The sequence below is a fragment of the Acinonyx jubatus genome, chromosome E3 (assembly GCF_027475565.1).
Source record: "Acinonyx jubatus isolate Ajub_Pintada_27869175 chromosome E3, VMU_Ajub_asm_v1.0, whole genome shotgun sequence".
NCBI classification, from domain to species: domain Eukaryota; kingdom Metazoa; phylum Chordata; class Mammalia; order Carnivora; family Felidae; genus Acinonyx; species Acinonyx jubatus.
In genome coordinates this window covers 30,147,745-30,165,698 of record NC_069398.1, presented here as the reverse complement: position 1 = coordinate 30,165,698, position 17,954 = coordinate 30,147,745, and the positions used below count along the sequence as shown (strand labels likewise).

At 39.3% G+C, this 17,954-nt stretch overlaps 1 protein-coding gene across 6 annotated transcripts in view; it reads right to left on the bottom strand.

Annotated features, from left to right (window-relative positions):
* Positions 1 to 17,954, bottom strand: part of SMURF1 (SMAD specific E3 ubiquitin protein ligase 1) — a 108,434-nt gene that overhangs the window by 69,163 nt on the left and 21,317 nt on the right. The window contains exon 1 of one of the 6 annotated variants that reach the window (XM_027042206.2): positions 8,387 to 16,411. The exons of the other annotated variants lie outside the window; for them this stretch is intronic. Within the exon in view, the coding sequence (XP_026898007.1) occupies positions 8,387 to 8,474 (88 nt within the window). The 5' untranslated portion in view covers positions 8,475 to 16,411. Of the gene's footprint in view, positions 1 to 8,386; positions 16,412 to 17,954 lie in introns of those variants that run through there. 6 annotated transcript variants of the gene reach the window in all.

The window sequence follows — 17,954 nt, the reverse complement described above, 5'->3', positions numbered from 1 at the left end:
ATCGGCATCTGCATCAATGGCTTATTTTTTGTTCTATTACCAATAAGATTAAAAATTATTTAGAAAAATACTAAACCAGAAAATCATCACAAAGGTGGGATGGACAGCATAGAGATAGGACTCTCTGAAGATTTTTAACCTTAAATACCACCAGCATGTTATTCTCTTTCTAAACATATGCAATTAAGATCTATCTTAAAATTGTCGGGTTAATCTCTTCAGCGTGAACAGTCTGTTTTTACGAAGTCCAGAGCTATTCAGGCATGTGGGTTAACTAACACCAAAGGGGGAAAAAGTACATGGTGAAAACGTGGGCTGTAACAACTGAACCAGAATGGTTTCTGAGGGACTGAAACAAACGATGCTTGAAACTAAACGAGTCTCTGCCTTGTATTTTTAACAATCAGTCCTGGGTCATTATTAACAACTAAGTTTATAAATACTTGTGAAAATTAATGAAGGGAAATCCCACGAAAGTGGATTCAGGATGCCAGAAGACGAGGCTAGAGGGACACCACTCAATGTCAATTACAGACCGTTAACAGAAGAATCCTTGACAGGAAAGAATCGTGGATTCCAGGCCCCGATACTGAAATGTGCATTGCGTCTCCTACAAGAAATGGACCATCCCAGCAACTCGGCCCATGAGAAATCGTCACCCTGAACTCCTGCCTTTCTCCACTGGACTTCCTCTCAACTTCCTCCTTCTTCTCCATAAAATAACCTTCTTGTCCTTTGTTGGACTGGCCTATGGCTTTATTGTAGCTTGTTTGTCCTGAAATGCAATTCTCTGTTATTACCAAATAAACCTATTTTTGCTGGTAAAACAACTGTTTTATTTTTAAGGTTAACGTACTCAAACGTTCACTTAAAATACACCGAGGTTAACAAGCCAGATAGCAGGAAATCTGTGAATTTGGTGCCGGAAAGATGTTGCACTTCATCTAGTAAGAAAGAGAGCAACCAGAACCTCAATTTAAAAATGCAGTGACAGGGCACCTGGGTGGTTCAGTCAGTTAAGCCTCGGACTCTTGATTTGGGCTCAGGTCATGATCTCACAGATCATGAGTTCGAGCCCCAAGTCGGGCTTTGTGCTAACAGCGCAGAGCCTGGTTGGGATTCTCCCTCTCTCTGCCCCTCCTCTGCTCACGTTCTCTTGGACTCCCTCAAAATAAAAATGAAAAATTAAATAAAACTAAATAAATAAAAATACAGTTCCAAATTCTGAGCCAAACATTATAGAAATATATATATAATATATATATATAATATATATATATAATATATATATATATTATATATATATATCTCCAGCCTTCTTGGGGAATGCATGAAAACAAGCACATTTATCTGAATAAGTTTTAGATCTTTGTTAGAAGACAATCATTAGCTCCCACTAATAGTTTATAAGTTAATACGGGACACATTCTATCAATGATCAAACAGACCAAACTCAAAGATTAGACAAGGAAGACTGCACGATGTGGACTGAAGGAGAGAGGAAATGTAGATAGACTCTGTGAAGCAACAAGAATATTCAGAATCAAAGACAGACACAAGATAATACTCATCAAATTTCAAATCCAAATCCAAGAAACTATGGCTAGAGATAAATCTGGCAGGCCAAAGAAATCTTTACTTAGTAAAGTGATTTTAAGTTTATTTATTTATTTTGAGAGCAGAAAGTTCAAGCAGAGGAGAGGCAGAGAGAGAGAGAGAAAGAGAGAAAGAGAGAAAGAGAGAGAGAGAGAGAGAGAGAGAGAGAGAATCCCAAGCTGGCTCCACACTGCCAACACAGAGCCAGATGCGGGGCTTGAACTCACAAATCATGAGATCATGACCCGAGCTGAAGTCGGACGCTTAATGAACTGAGCCACCCAGGCACCCCAGTAAAGTGATTTTGAGACTAAAAAAAATAATTATGGGGCACCTGGGTGGCTCAGTTGGTTAAGCGTCCAACTTCAGCTTGGGTCATGATCTCACGGTTTGTGAGTTTGAGCCCTGAGTTCGGCTCTGTGCTGACAGCTCAGAGCTTGGAGCCTGCTTCAGATTCTGTGTCTCCCTCTCTCTCTGCCCCTCCCCGGCTCACACTCTGTCTCTCTCTCTCTCAAAATTAAACATTAAAGAAAAAAATTTTTTAAGCAATTAGATGAAGAGGTAACCAAATTTTAACTGCACTCTAATTTTTCTGCCATTTATTTTCATGTTAGAACTCAGTTCAATCTTCTGAAAAGTTACCAATGAACCTGATTCTTGAGGAGCAATGCTACTATTACGTCCTAAAGAAATTGGGGGCGGGGGAAGGGGCAGTCATGGTAAGAATGTTCCAGCAATGTTAACGTGCCATTTCCACTAACTTAAATAGTGGGATACTATGTTCCTGGCTCATACTTGTGTAGAGGTTTAAACATGCAAATAAATACACTACAGGAGGGGCGCCAGGGTGGCTCAGTGGGCTGGGCATCTGACTTTGGCTCAGGTCATGATCCCGAGGTTTGTGACTTGAGCCCCACAGCAGGCTCTGTGCTGACAGCTCAGAGCCTGGATCCTGCTTCAGATTCTGTGTCTCCCTCTCTATCTGCCCCTCCCCCACTCACACTCTGTCTCTCTCTCAAAAATAAATAATATTTAATATTTAAAAAAATTTTTAAATACACTACAGGAGACATGCACAATTAAATTTCAAGCTGAAACGCAATAGATATATTTATTGTATGACGTGCAATCAATTTTTGCATTAGAAGTGTGAACTCCACATCTGAAGATCCAAACATTTTAATTTTACATCAAAGGAGGAAAATAATATATACAAAAATATACAGTAACTTCGTTTTTCTTAGTTTGCATTCCCATGTCTAGACAAGCTTAAAAGACTATTTTAGTAGGATACTGGAGAGGGTGGGGAAATAAAAATACATATATTATGGTGTGGATTTGAAATAAAAAAGATAAGGAACCATAAGTTGGCTCCTTTTATAGGAGCATACTAGGATTATGAATTTTGATCCCATTTAAATCTATACTCTGCACAAAATACAGGCAAAATATGATTTTCTATAAACAGAAACTTGAAATTTTTATATCTTATTCTAAAATGTCACTAACATTTTAATGGAGTCATCTCAATATTTTTCTGTTCTTTAGGGGCACCTTGGTGACTCAGTCTGTTCAGCGTCCGACTTCAGCTCAGGTCACGATCTCACAGTTGGTGGGTTCAAGCCCCATGTCAGGCTCTGTGCTGACAGCTCAGGGCCTGGAGCCTGCTTCGGATTCTGTGTCTCCCTCTCTCTCTGGCCTTCCCCCACTCATACTGTCTCTCTCTGTCTCTCAAAAGAATGAATAAATGTTAAAAAAATAAAAATAAAAATAAAAATAAATAATATTTTTCTGTTATTTGTACATAGTACTAACATCCCATACATTTGTCTCTTAGGAGTTCTGAAAGAGAATTTACCTACTGTAGCCAAATCAATATTATAACAAAGGCATGCTGTATGGCGGTGGTGGGGGGTGGGGTGGGGATAAATTTCTGGATTCAGTGATTAAAGAAAACAAGGACTAGGGAGTAAACGGTCTGGTAGAAATTCACTGAGAGCAGAGACTATGTGCTGGTCTGATGTGCAGGTGCGATACTTACAAACAAAGGTGGTCAGGGGGCAGTGATGGAAAAATTAAAACTACAGATGGCAGCTATCTTCTAGCAGAATCTACACAAACCTGGAAGTTCTCACAGCAGAGTCACAGCATTCTGCAAAATTAAGTAAACACTGAGAAGTGTATTTGTATTATCTGGAGTTACCAAAGGAACTAAAGATGGAAACTCAGGGGCGTGGACAAAGGAAGGAAAAGGTATTGTCAATTTTTCAACCTAATCTCTTCGGTACTACTTTACCATTTTATTTATTACCAAATGCAGGTATTCAATTTTTAAGACCAAAAATTTTAATCAAGGATGAAAGAAAATGACATTGTTCGATCTCCTTATACACACAGTAGATCTGTTTCTAATCTGAAAAACATTCGAAAACAGTGTTCATACAATCCCACGACAATATAATAACAATGATAGTAAGAAATGTTGACACAGGCACAGAACAAAATCTGTAGGCTCATTTTTTTTTAATTAAAAAAAAATTTTTTTAACATTTATTTATTGCTGAGAGACAGAGAGACAGAACACAAGCAGGGGAGGGGCAGAGAGAGAGGGAGACACAGAACCTGAAGCATTCTCCAGCTCTGAGCTGTCAGCACAGAGCCTGATGCAGGGCTTGAACCCACAAACCGTGAGATCATGACTTGAACTGAAGTCGTATGCTTAACGGACTGAGCCACCCTGGGCGCCCCTGTAGGCTCACATTTCAAACTCCTATACCAAATTATCTTATGGGTTAATGGGGCGGGAGCAGGGGGTAGGGGAACAGCAAGTAACTTTCACTTTCTATACCAAGTAATACTGTAACTTTAAAATTGAATATACCCTGGGGTGCCTGGGTGGCTCAGTTGGTTAAGCATCCGACTTCAACTCGGGACATGATCTCATAGTTCATGAGTTTGAGTCCTGTGTCGGGCTCCGTGCTGACAGCTCAGAGCCTGGAGCGTGTTTCGGATTCTGTGTCTCTCTCTCTCTCTGCCCCTTCCCTGCTCATGCTGTCTCTCTCTCTTTAAAATAAACATTAAAAAAATAAAAATATTCTATAAAATTGAATATATATTACTTTTGTCAGGGATCCTAAAGATAAAGAATATAAACTAAAACACGTACGCCTAGAAAAGTAACTGAGAAACAAAATCAGAGTAAAAGATTAATAGCAGTATTTCTGAGAGAAAGAAAGAATGGGCAGGTTATTTTTTCCCTTCATGTTTTTCTGGGTTTTGCCCCAAATATCATACAAACCACCTATATTCCTTTATAATGGAGAACTTGTATTTTTTACAAACGATTTTTAAGAATATCCTCAGATGAGAATCTTCTAGTATAGGCATGTTGACCCACCACTTCCTTAAAAGTATCCAGCTTTATGGAATATCAACATATAAATATTTCATCAATTCTAAGGCCTACATATTAACATCTCTGAAATCAAGATGCATCTTACAATCAGCTAGTGACAGTTGGGATACAGTTGTCATTGCCTGGATACGTGTGGCGATCAAAAGTACCAGCACTAGGGGCGCCTGGGTGGCTCAGTGGGTTGAACGTCCCACTCTTTTTTTTTTTAATTTTTTAAAATGTTTATCTATTTTTGAAGAAAAGAGAGACAGGATGTGAGTGGGGGAGGAGCAGAGAGCAAGGGAGACACAGAACCCAAAGCAGGCTCCAGGCTCTGAACTGTCAGCACAGAGCCCGATGCAGGGCTTGAACCCACAAACTGTGAGATCATGACCTGAGCCGGAGTCAGATGCTTAACTGACTGAGCCTCCCAGGGGCCCCAAGCATCCCACTCTTGATTTCAGCTCAGGCCATGATCTCCTGGTTCGTGGAATCAAGCCCAGTGATGGGCTCCTTGCTGGGTGTGGAGCCGGCTTGGGGTTCTCTCTCTCCCTCTCTCTCTGCCCCTCCCTCGCTCATACATGTGCTAAATAAATATTTTAAAAAATTAAAACATTAAAAAAAAAAGCACCAGTAGTAAAACTTAGACAACAAGGTAAACACAGAACTATCATATGACCCAGCAATTACACTCCTGGGTATATACCCAAAGGAATTGTTAGCGGGGGCTCAAATACATACTTGTACACCCATGTTCACTGGAGCATTATTCACAATAGCCAGAAGGTGGAAAGAGCCCAGGTATCTATCAACTGATTAACGGATTAACGAATTACAGCATACCCGTGCAATGAAGTGGTATTCAGTCATACCATGGAAGGAAACTCTGACACACAGACATGAATGAACCTTGAACATTATGCTAAGTTGAAAGAAGCCAGACACAAAAAGACAAAATACTATATGATTCCACTATTTTTTTAAGTCCATTTATTTTGAGAGCGCATGAGTGCACATATGCACGAGCAGGGAAGGGACAGAGAGAGAGGGAGAGAGAATTGCAGGCAGGATCTGCACCGTCAGCACCGAGCCCAATGTGGGGCTCAATCCCAAGAACTACGAAATCACGACCTGAGCCGAAACCAAGAGACAGACGCTTAACCGACTGAGCCGCGCAGGTGCCCCTGTATGATCCCACTTTTACGAAATATCTACAGCAGGCAAATGCATTGAGGAAGTAAATGAGAGGTTACCACGAAGCTGAGAAAAGTGGAGATGAGCAGTTATGACTTCATGGTCACAGAGCTTCTGTTTGGGATGATTAAAAAAAAAAGTTTGTAAATACACAGTGGTGACATTATGAATGTAGTTAATGCCACTGAATTGTATACTTAAAAATGGTTAAAACGGTAAATTGTTAGATATTTTTACCACAATTTGTAAAAATTACTAATGTAACACACCAAAACCCACTGGATGGGTAAACTGTATGAAATGTGAGTTGTATCTCAATAAAGTGGTTTTTAAAATTTGGGGAGCTAAGAATAGCCCATCCTTCTGAAAAAGTGTCAGTGTCAACACTATGGCACAGCACGTGGAAATATACAAATATCGGTGATTCTGTGCCAAACGGTTGAGGAGAGATGGACACTGAATATGAAGATACCTTAGGAATCCTTTCATCTCTCCTGCTTTTTCTTTTTAATTATAACGCACAAGAACACTACACAATAAAAATCTATATTTCAATGAGCTACCTGTTCGAGACTGTAAAATAAAAATGTCAGATCATAAGAAAGCCACGTCACTGTTTGACTCTCAGCATTTTGCTCATCGAGGGGCACCTGTAACGGCGCATCTCGCAGTCAGTGTGCACACGCCACTCACAGCGCCATGTACATATGGGCCCGTGTGCACACACACATGGGCCCTTTCCCTAAGCAACCTGTGAAATCAAACATACATTTGCATTCCCAAACAGTAATTTCTGAAAATAAAAAAGCACCAGGAAGACTATGTGAAATGAATACCATTTGGCCAAATTCCGTGTTGGCTGTTGCAAGCACTCAAAGAAGGCACTAGCTTCACATGGAGGTATGACACAGCAGAAATCTAATACAGATATAATGTCTATTACTCATTTGGAGCCATGACTCAGAGTATTTTAAAAATACATATGGAAACCAGAGTCTTTTCATAACTAGACTACAAACGAGAAACTCGTGCCAAGACGTGACAAACACAAATCTTAAAAAGCTTCACAGATTTGAATCTCCCATTTAAAACACAAACTATTTTATCAATGCTTTGATGTAATCCTGAAACTGCAGGAGCCACAGAGTTTAAAAGCCCAGGAACATTTTTCTGGTTTTGATGATGCTAATCACCTGTCCAATTAATGGTCAATGATCACTGCAGGACATATACAAGTTCAGGGAAACCCACGTATTGATGGAGGTGATAATCAGGGTCTCTTGTTGCATAGAAAAAGCAATTTGCAGTGGATACACCTGGACGCAACTTGTCAGCTGGAAGAAAAGTACTGCAAAACTTTCCATTTTTACAATTACTTAATCATTTGGGTCACTATAGAAGTGACGGATGCTCATCAGAAATCAGAGTAAACAATAAAAGCGCACCATAATCTCACCACCTAGCTCTAACTTCAATTCCTGTTGTCACGTGGAGCCTTTCCGTGTAGGTCGGAGAGCGAGCGATGAAGTGCCCAAGGGCCCAGCTGTGGGCCGGACTTACAGATTCAAGTCCGACCTCTTCTACTCACTGGCCGAGTGACCATGGGCCAACTAGGCAACAGTTCTGTGCCTGTCTGTCAAGTAAGAATAACAGAAGCTCCTTCATCAAGTTTTTAAATATAACGATCCCACACATACAGTTTTGCTACCTGCTTTTTCGCTTAATAAAAAAAAGCGTGAACCAGTTTCCATGTCATTAAATACCCTTTATGTTTAAGGGCCACAATGCATTCCATTACACAGTTGTTCCACAATGTACTCTGACCCTCAGAGCCAGGCATTTAACCATTCCCAGTATGTCTGCTATTCCAACAGGCCTTTACACGAGACCAGGAACGGCTGGGAGGTAGACGTCCTAAATCTCAGGGACAGAGACCCTATGCACACACACCAGGCCATTAGCCTAGGAGATGGCCTTTGTGCCTCCCGGCCACCTGAGCCACCTTAGGCTTCTCACCTTTGGTGCCCAGCCTCCTGGCCATTCGTGAGTCCCCAACAGTCTTGCAATAAATTCTCTTATGCTTAAATTAGCCAAAGTCCGTTTCTGTTACTTGTCACCAAAGCACTTTCCTGATACACACGATAACATTCTCTCCCATAATATTCCATTACACACACACAAATAATGACGCCACCAACCAACCTCTCCAAGTCAGCTGTGTCCCAGAAAGGAGTAGGTAAAACCAGACAGCTCTAGTGCAAAGCACCGAAGTTCTCTGAAAGATAGACATTTTTATCCCAGTGAAAATTCTGCTCTGAGAGTCTTCATGCACTTATAGGCCTGGGATGCTACAATTAATTACACAGAGTATATAATCTATAAAAAGACCAATCCAATCTTTCTCAGAGGAAAAAAAAATCAAATTGCAAATAACCATTACTACTAATAACTAGTAATATTTATATACTGTTGTAAATACCTTACCTGCTAGTCATTTAATCGTGGCAATAAATTTGTAAGCACTATTGTTATCCCCATGTTATACACAAGGAAAGTGAGGCATCAGAGAGACTGAGTAACTTGCCCGAGGTCACACAGCTATTCAGGATTTGAACCCAGGCAATCCAGCTTCAAAACCTATGTTTTCAACCACCATATATACTGCTTCTTGATTTTTGTCTCATAACGACAGATTTTTAAATTATGATCACATATTACATCTTCATTATTATGTGTCAGAGTTGGATGTAAATGGCAAAGGGAGATTTCCCACATAGATGAACTCCAGTAAGTACTTCATCTTCTACCGTGGCTTCTCCTGCTAAGACTATGTATGATCCCAGTACCCAAAACAATCTATGGGGCGTCTGGGTGGCTCAGTCGGTTAAGCATCCGACTTCAGCTCAGGTCATGATCTCACGGTTCGTGGGTTCAAGCCCTGCATCAGGCTCTGTGCTGACAGCTCGGAGCCTGAAGCCTGCTTCAGATTCTGTGTCTCCCTCTCTCTCCGCCCCTCCCCCAATCGCATTCTGTCTCCCTCTCTCTCAAAAATAAATAAAAAAACATTAAAAAAATAAAAATAAACAAAACAACCTATCATTCCCCTTCCTCCCCGAACAAATGCCAAGTGCTGCTCCGTTTCTAAGCCTTCCCTCAAGCGGTTTCCATTATTTAAAACACCCTCCGAACCCAACACCCACCTGCCTATTCCCATCCAGGAACGAAATGGCAATCTCAAATGCCACAATCCCCACACACCTCCCTCAAGCCTATCCAGATGGAATGAATCCGCCTGCCCCCATAGTCCTGTGATTCTGTTTACCTCCAGTAGAGCGTGCATTACAATCTGCTAGTTTTTTCTCCCCATCCATCCCTTCCCAATGTAAGGTTCTAGAAAGCAGAGACTACATCTGATAAATTCTCTTCTTTTACTTGGTACCCTCCACCGTACAGAAAAAAGTTATCGCAAGAAGTAGTTGCTCCATTAATGATGACTGAGCTTAAGGGAAGCAGGCTGTGGAAATCTATCGAGAGAGACTATCCCAAAGAAGCAAAAAGGAAAATATCAAAGAACTAGAAAAATTTAGCTTATCATTAAGCTACTCTAAATCCCTGTAAATAGAAATCTCAACACCTATCATTAAGAGACACTATCATTTGTGGAATTTTAACATGTATCTCAATAGGTCCTTTTATGGTCTGAATGTGCACACTGTGGGAAACGAACAAGGAAATTTTTTGGAAAACTATTTAAAACATTTGGTAAATACTGGGAACACAAGGTCATATGAACCACAAAGAAAAAGTCAAAACTCTGGCCACCACCATAGTAAGCAGTGAGGGTTATAACTGCAGGCAAACCAGACAGGTGGTCTGCTCTCACTTTAAGAAACCCATTGCTGGGGTGCCAGGGTAGCTCAGTCGGTTGAGCATCCGACTCTTGATTGTGGCTCAGGTCATGGGATCGAGCCCCACATCGGGCTCTGTGCTGACAGCATGGACTGCGTGGGCCTCTCTCTCTCCCTCTTTCACTCTGTCCCACTCTCTCTCTGCCCCTACCCAGCTCATGCTCTCTTTCTCAAAATAGAATCCCATTGCCTTCTGTATCTCTTATCTTCCTTCTTTGGTTTTCCTCAAGTCATTTATGGATTAAATCAAAGCTAAGAAGCTCTTTGCATTTTCTGAATTACTGCTCATTCCTACAGTGAAGATGAAATATTCCCTTTGAGTTTTTCCCATATTGGAAAAGTAAATGTGGAAAATGGCAGGAAGAAATCCAAATAATTGTAATTATTAACCAAATGGAACTAACGTACTATTACCGTTGATTCTATGACAAGTTTTGGGGAAAAGAAGATTCCTGCATCAACAAAGACAACTCCCTGCCCACACCACCTGTGGATCAAACACAGAAGGAGCCCTCCTGTGCCATCTGTAGGAAGGGGTAGAAATGAAATCCACTCTTACCACCTGACACATGAAGTCCTCTGCCACCATGAGGAACCCTCGCCAGAAGGAGCATCTGAAAGAATGCATTCTTTTCAGAAAACCAAAGCCTCGCTTTTATTATTTTTTGTAAAGATTTTCCTCTTAAGCAAACTCTACACCCAAAGTGGGGCTCAAACTTACAACCCCAAGATCAAGAGTTGCAATAAACTTTTAAGTTTACTGCTCTACTGACTGAGCCAGCCAGGCACCCATCACTTCTCACCCCCAAAATAAAACCCACCTTGAGGTCTTTCTGATTGGACTTGGTTGATTCCTTCTGATTCACACTCATTAGGAGTTCCTGGAAATCCCTTGCGTATAAGACAACTAAAAACAGGAAAACAACTATCTTCAAACTCAGAGAAAGTTGCATACACATGACCTCCAACAGTTTCCACCGGAGATGATCTTTCTGTTCGATTTGCGAGACTGCCTGTGCCAAATAGCATACAGTTATAGGAAGCAAGCAATATTAAGCTGGTCCCAGCCTTTCCAAAGCCAATTCCAAAGTGGCACCAAATGGTATTCCCAGAGAAAAGAGGTTACCCTTAATGAAATCGCACTTGTTCTTTTGAGTATTAGTAACAACACCGGGGTAGTGAGACACATGATTGTCCACCTCAACAGCAAATTTATTTGCACTTATCTACACCTGGCCCAGAAAATACGTGACAAATATCCCGAAACAGTGAAAAGGAGGAAAACTGAGGTTGTCACTCTAATTTGCCTATCTGAGAACACTTTCAAAATTGTTCTTAAAAAAAAAAAAAAAGGATTCATAATAGACATGTCTAAACTCACTTAAAAAGTTTTAAGAAAATCCCATGAAAATGTGTGAAAGGCACTAACAACAGAGCTACTCAAACCACAGTGAAAGTCAAACCCTGCTCACAACCTAAAGAACACTTGGCCATTGTTGCTGTGTGGAGTCTCAACAGCTGGTCCATACCAGGCATTCCCTGTTACACCCTTGCACTCAAGACTTTCAATTTGTTTTTTAATATAACTTATTGTCAAATTGGCTTACATACAACACCCAGCGCTCATCCCAACAAGGACTTTCAATCTTTAAAAGATTAATAGGATCTCTCATCTTGAAAAGAAGCATTCTTTTAATAAAGAATAACACCACCAGGATGCTTGGGTGGCTCCGTTGGTTAAGCATCCACCTCCTGATTTCGGCTCAGGTCATGAACTCACAGTTGGTGAATTCGAGCCCCGTATCGGGCTCTGCACTGACAGCACGGAGCCTACTTGGGATTCTCTGTCTCCCTCTTGTTCTGTCCCTCCTCCCCACCTCAATAAATAAATAAATGAACATTAAAAAGGGGGAGGGTTCCTGGGTGGGTCAGTGGGTTAATCTTGATCTCAGTTCAGGTTCATGATCTCTTGATCTCGGTTCAGGTTCATGATCTCATGGTTCGTGAGTTCTAGCCCCACGTCGGGCTCTGAGCCTGATTGGGATTTTCTCTCTCCCTCTTTTTAGAGATGTGCACGTGCCTGGAGGTATGTGTGCACATCCTGTGAAAGCACATATGTTAAATAAAGATCCTTATATATTATGTCTATGCAACTACATATGCAGTCACAGGCCCCTCTTGTTAACCTCAACCCCAGACTTTACTCTCTCTCTCTGTATGACTTCCCCACATGGTGACCAATGAATGACACAGCTAACATCTCAGAGGTTAAGTTTTCAAATTTCCTAGAGTAGAACCATACCAGATAAGATGGCTTAAACATCAGTCAGATGGGTAAGTTTCATATCCAGTGACCGTATCAACCAAACTAGGGCACGTTTTAGAAAAAGAAAGGGTACTATTATTGATTATGCCAGGACAGCAGGTTTAAAACAGAATTGTTCCAGACAGAAACAAAAAATACAGTTACCCTAGAATATGCCCACCAGATGAAATTTTTTTCCACTTCCAAGAGACATTTCTACTGTTCTATAGATGCCAAAACATGCAATAAATCACCTTCTCTTAGGCATGCTATTTGATAATGGCAGATAAATTGGAACCTGGGGGAAAAGGAAGGCAAGATATGACTAAGTCTTGAAATATGTTGTCCAATAGACCAATGCAGAAACTGATAGCATTCCTGCTCATCCAAGATTTGAAAAGGACACAGAAGCATTGTCCATTAGATGCACATCACTTTCCAGAGTCATTTTTTCAATTTAATCACTAAAGACACAATTGTAAGCCTAAAGTAATATACACAGCTTAAATCAAGAGAGAGGGTTACTAAGAACCATGGGTGGGATTCTCAATCTACAAGATTAACAAACCTGTGTTGTGGAGAGATTAATTTCTTCTAATTGATATTAAGAACCTAATTTCACTTAATTCTAAGAAGTTGAAAATCAGTCTGCCCCTTGGAAATAAGATGTTAAGGGAATCAGATGATTTTTTTTAACGTTTATTTATTTAAGAGAAAAAGAGAGAAAAGCCACAAGCCAGAAAGAGGGAGACAGAGGATCTGAAGCAGGCTCCTTGCTATGAGTGCAGAGCCTGACATGGACTTGAACCGAGAGATCATGACCTGAGCCAAAATTAAGAGTTGGCCGCTTAGCCAACTGAGCCACCCAAGCACCCCTGGAATAGGACGATTTCTTATGTGCAACTATTTACCCATGTTCTCTCCTCTTCCCTACTCTGTTATACTCCATCCTGTGATACTGGGGCTAGGACTCCCAGATCCCATGCTGGCAGGCTCCCTGTTCACTTCTGCAATGCAAAGTTCTAGAGAGAGGGTGAGAGATGAGGAAGAAAAAGAGGCTTCTTGCCTGTTTCCCTATTTCTGTTAACATCGCTCCAGCAGCAGCTGAATTCCCAAATGTAGAAATTTATCCACAGATAGGCTTGCTGATGGGTAAACTGACACACGTGCATTACAGCATCGTGTGTAAAAGTACAAGACTATAGACACCCTATATGTCCGTTAAAGGTGGTCAGGCAATTTAACATAAATAAGGCAGTAATGGAGGAATAGAGTAGCCAAAAAAAGGGACGTAAGACATACAGAAAACCAATATTAAAATGGCAGGGGGGGGCCTGGCTGGCTCAGTTAGAGGAGCCTGCAACTCTTGATCTCAGGGTTGAGTTTGAGCCCTACATTGGGTGTGAGATTACTTAAAAACAAAAGCTTTTAAAAAAATAATAGACATCTTTGTAATTTTTTTTTTTTTTTTGGCCAGTGACAATAATTAGCATTTTATTTTCTTCACTATGGACCCAACAATAAAGCCCAAGTCTAAAAGCTGTACCTGGTTATAGTCTCCTTAGTATAATTGGCTATGTAACACAAATGTAAAAGCTTCACGGATATTGGTAGAAGTTTTTCTTTATCAGCAAATACATAAATGTATATTAAACTCTTCAATTGAAAGGCAGAGATGGATGGAATGGATAACAAAACATGATCCAACTATATGCTGTTCACAAAAGATTCATTTTAGATTCAAATACACAAATCGGTTAAAAGTGAACGTATAGAAAAAGGTATTCCATACTAACAGTAACCAAATTCAACAGCTAGAGTGGCTATATTAATTAATATCAGACAAAATAGACTTTAAGACAAAAACTGTAACAAGGGACAAATAAAGACCTTATGTAATAATAAGAGTCAATTCATGAAGAAGATAAAATAATTATAAATATTTATAAATATATATGCACCTAACAATGGAGCCCCAAATATACAAAGGAAAAACTGACAGAATTGAAGGGAAAAAAAAGAAAGTTCCACATTAATAGTTGGAAGTATCAACACCCTACTTTCAATAATGGATAGAACAATTAGAATAATGGATAGAACAAGGAAATAGAAGACTTAACACTACAAACCAACTAGACCCAACAGACAAATAGAACATCCCATCCAACAACAGCAAAAAACACATTCTTCTCAAGTGCATTCTCCAGGATTAACTATACATTAAGCCACAAAAAAAAAGTCTTAATAAACTTTAAAGGACTGAAATAATTCCAAGTATCCCTTCCAAACACAGTGGAATGAAGTTGGATATCAATAATAGAAGGAAATTCGTAATTCACAAATGTGTTGAAGTTAAACAATGCACTTTTGAAAAATTAATGGGTCACATAAACATTACAGGGTAAATTAGGAAATACTTTGAGATAAATGAAAATAAAAATACCACGTTTTGAAACATAGGAGATGCAACAAAAGCAGTGCAAAGAACTGGAAATTTATACCTGTAAATGCCTACATTGATTGAAAGAGGAGGATCTCAAGTTAATAATCTAACCTTCCATCTAAATGAACTAGAAAAAGAAGGGCAAACTAAACCCAGAGGAAGCAGAATGAAACAATAAAGATCAGAGCAGAGATAAGTGAAGTAGAAAATTAAAAAAGAAAATCAACAAAACGAAAAGTTGGTTCTTTGAAAAAGTCAACAAAACCAACAAATGTGTAGCTAGACTGACCGAAGGAAAAGACTACTCAGATCACTAAAATAAGAAATGGAAGTGAGATTGGTCATTCTTGCTGATCTTAGAGAGATGAAAAGGATAAGAGAACACTATGAACCACTGTATGCCAACAAATTAGAAAACCTAGATGAAATGCAGAAAATCTTAAAAACACAGAAATCACCAAAACTGACTAGAAAAGAGCAAATTCCGAATAAGTCTAGAACAAGTAAAGATTCAGTAATCAAAACACATCCAAAAAGGAAAAGTCCCAGGACCAGATGAGTTCACTGGTGAATTCCAGCCAAATTTTAAATAAAAATTAACACCAACCTTCCTAAATCCTTTCAAAACTAGAAGAAGAGGGAATACTTCCTAACTCATCCTGTGAAGCCTCTATCACCCTTATACCAAAGTCAGACAAAAACATCACTGACCAAAATCTTGTGAATAGAAATGCAAATAATCCTCAGTGAAATACCAGCAAATTGAATACAATAACATATTAAAAGGATTCTATACCAGAACCAAGTGAGTTTTATCCAAGAAATGCAAGGGTGGCCGAACAATAAAAAATCATTTAATGTAATATATAATATTAACAGAATTTTTAAAACTGCAGTATCATTGAATTAATGCAGAAAAAGAATTTGACAAATTCCAATATCTGTTCATGATAAACAAAAAATAAAAACACTCAACAAACTAAGAACAGAAGGGAACTCCCTCAACTGGAAAAGGGCAGCTATGAAAAACCCACAGCTAACATCATCTTTGGTGATGAAAGGCTGAATGGTTTTCCCCTAATAACAGGACTAAGCTTAGAATGTCTACTCTTGCCAGATAAAAAAAGCATCCAGATTGGAAAGGAAACAATAAAACTATCTTTTTCACATATGACATAATCTCATCTACAGAAAGCCCTAAAGAGTCCACACAAAAGCTATGAAAGCTAATAAATGAGCTCCACAAAACTGCAGAACACAAAATCAGCATACTAAAATCAGTTATATTTCTATACGCTAGCAACGAACAATCCAAAAAAAAAGCTAACATGCCACTTTACCTTATTGAAAAGAACAAAATACTTAGCAATAAATTTAACCAAAGAAGTACAAGACTTAGACGCTGAAAACTACAATACATTGTTACATGAAATTGTAAAAGACCTAAATAAATAGATATCCCTTTTCATGGATTATAATGTTCAATAATGTTTAAATGGAAATAATTCCCAAATTAATCTACAAACTCAAAGCAATTACTATCAAGACCCACCTGCCTTTTTATAGAAATGGACAGGTTCAGGGCACCTGTCCTGAAAGTTGGTTAAGCGTCCGACTTCGGCTTAGGTCATGATCTCATGGTCCGTGGGTTCGGGCCCCGCGTCGGGCTTTGTGCTGACCACTCAGAGCCTGGAGCCTGCTTCGGATTCTGTGTCTCCCTCTGTCTCTGACCCTCCCCCGTTCATGCTCTGTCTCTCTCTGTCTCAAGGATAAACATTAAAAAAATTAATAAAAAGAAATAGGCTCATCCTAAAATTCATACAGCATTGCAAAGGATCCTGAAGTCAAAACAATCTTGAAAAAGAATAAAATTAGAAGACTTACACTTCCTATTTCAACTTACTACAAAGCAATAGTTATCAATATAGTATGAAACTGGCATAAGAAGAGACATTCTAGACCAACAGAATACAATTCAGAGTCCGGAAATACAGCAATACATTTATGGTCAAATGATTTTTGACAAGGTGCCAAGTCCAATCAATAAGGGTTTTCAACAAATGGTCTTTCCAACAAATGGTGCTGGAACACCTAGATATCCACTTGCAAAAGGATACATTTGGACCCCTATCTCACAACATATACAAAAATCAATTCAAAATGAATCAAGGACCTCTATCTAACCGCGAAAACTATAAAACTCTGAGGAAGAAACACAGGGGTAAAGTTTTTATTACTTTGGATTAGGCAATGGTTTCTTAAATACGACACCAAAAGCACAAACGACAAAATTAAAAAAACAGATAAATGACTTTATCAAAGTTAAAAAATCTTGTGCATCAAAGGACCCTATAGGAAAGTGTAAAGACAACCTACAGATTGGAAGAAGATATTTGGAAATCATACCAAATAAGGGTCTAGAATCCAGAATATGTTTAAAAAAAACATTTATAACTCAAAACAAAAATACAAACAACACAATTGGTAGACATTTCTCTAAGGAAGATATGCAAATGGCCAATAAGCACGTGAAAAGACCCTCAACATCTTTAGTCATTAGGGAAATACAAATCAAAACCACAGTAACATTAGGATGGCTATAATAGTTAACTCTTAGGAAGGAAGGAAAAAGAGAGAGAGAGAGAGAAGGAAAGAGACAAACAGAGAGAAAGAAAGAATGAAAGAAAGAGAAAGAAAGAAAAAATGAATAAGCGTTTGCTAAGATGTGGAGAAACCGGAACCTTCATACACTGCTGGTGGGATGGTAAAATGATGCAGCCACTATGGAAAACAATTTAGCTGTTGCTTTTTAAACACAGAATTCCATATGACCTAGCATTTCTACTCTGAGGTATATATCCAAGAACACTGCAAACATATGTTCACACAAAAATTTGCACATCAATGTTCACAGCAGCTTTATTCATAACAGCCAAAAAGTGGGAACAACCCAAGTGTCCATCAACTGATGGATATAGAAAATGTGGTCCATCCATCCAATGGAATATTATTCAGCCATAAAAAGGAATGAAGTAGTGATACACACTACAACATGAATGAACCTCGAAAACATTATGCTAAGTGAAAGAAGCCAGACTAAAAAAGGCCACATAT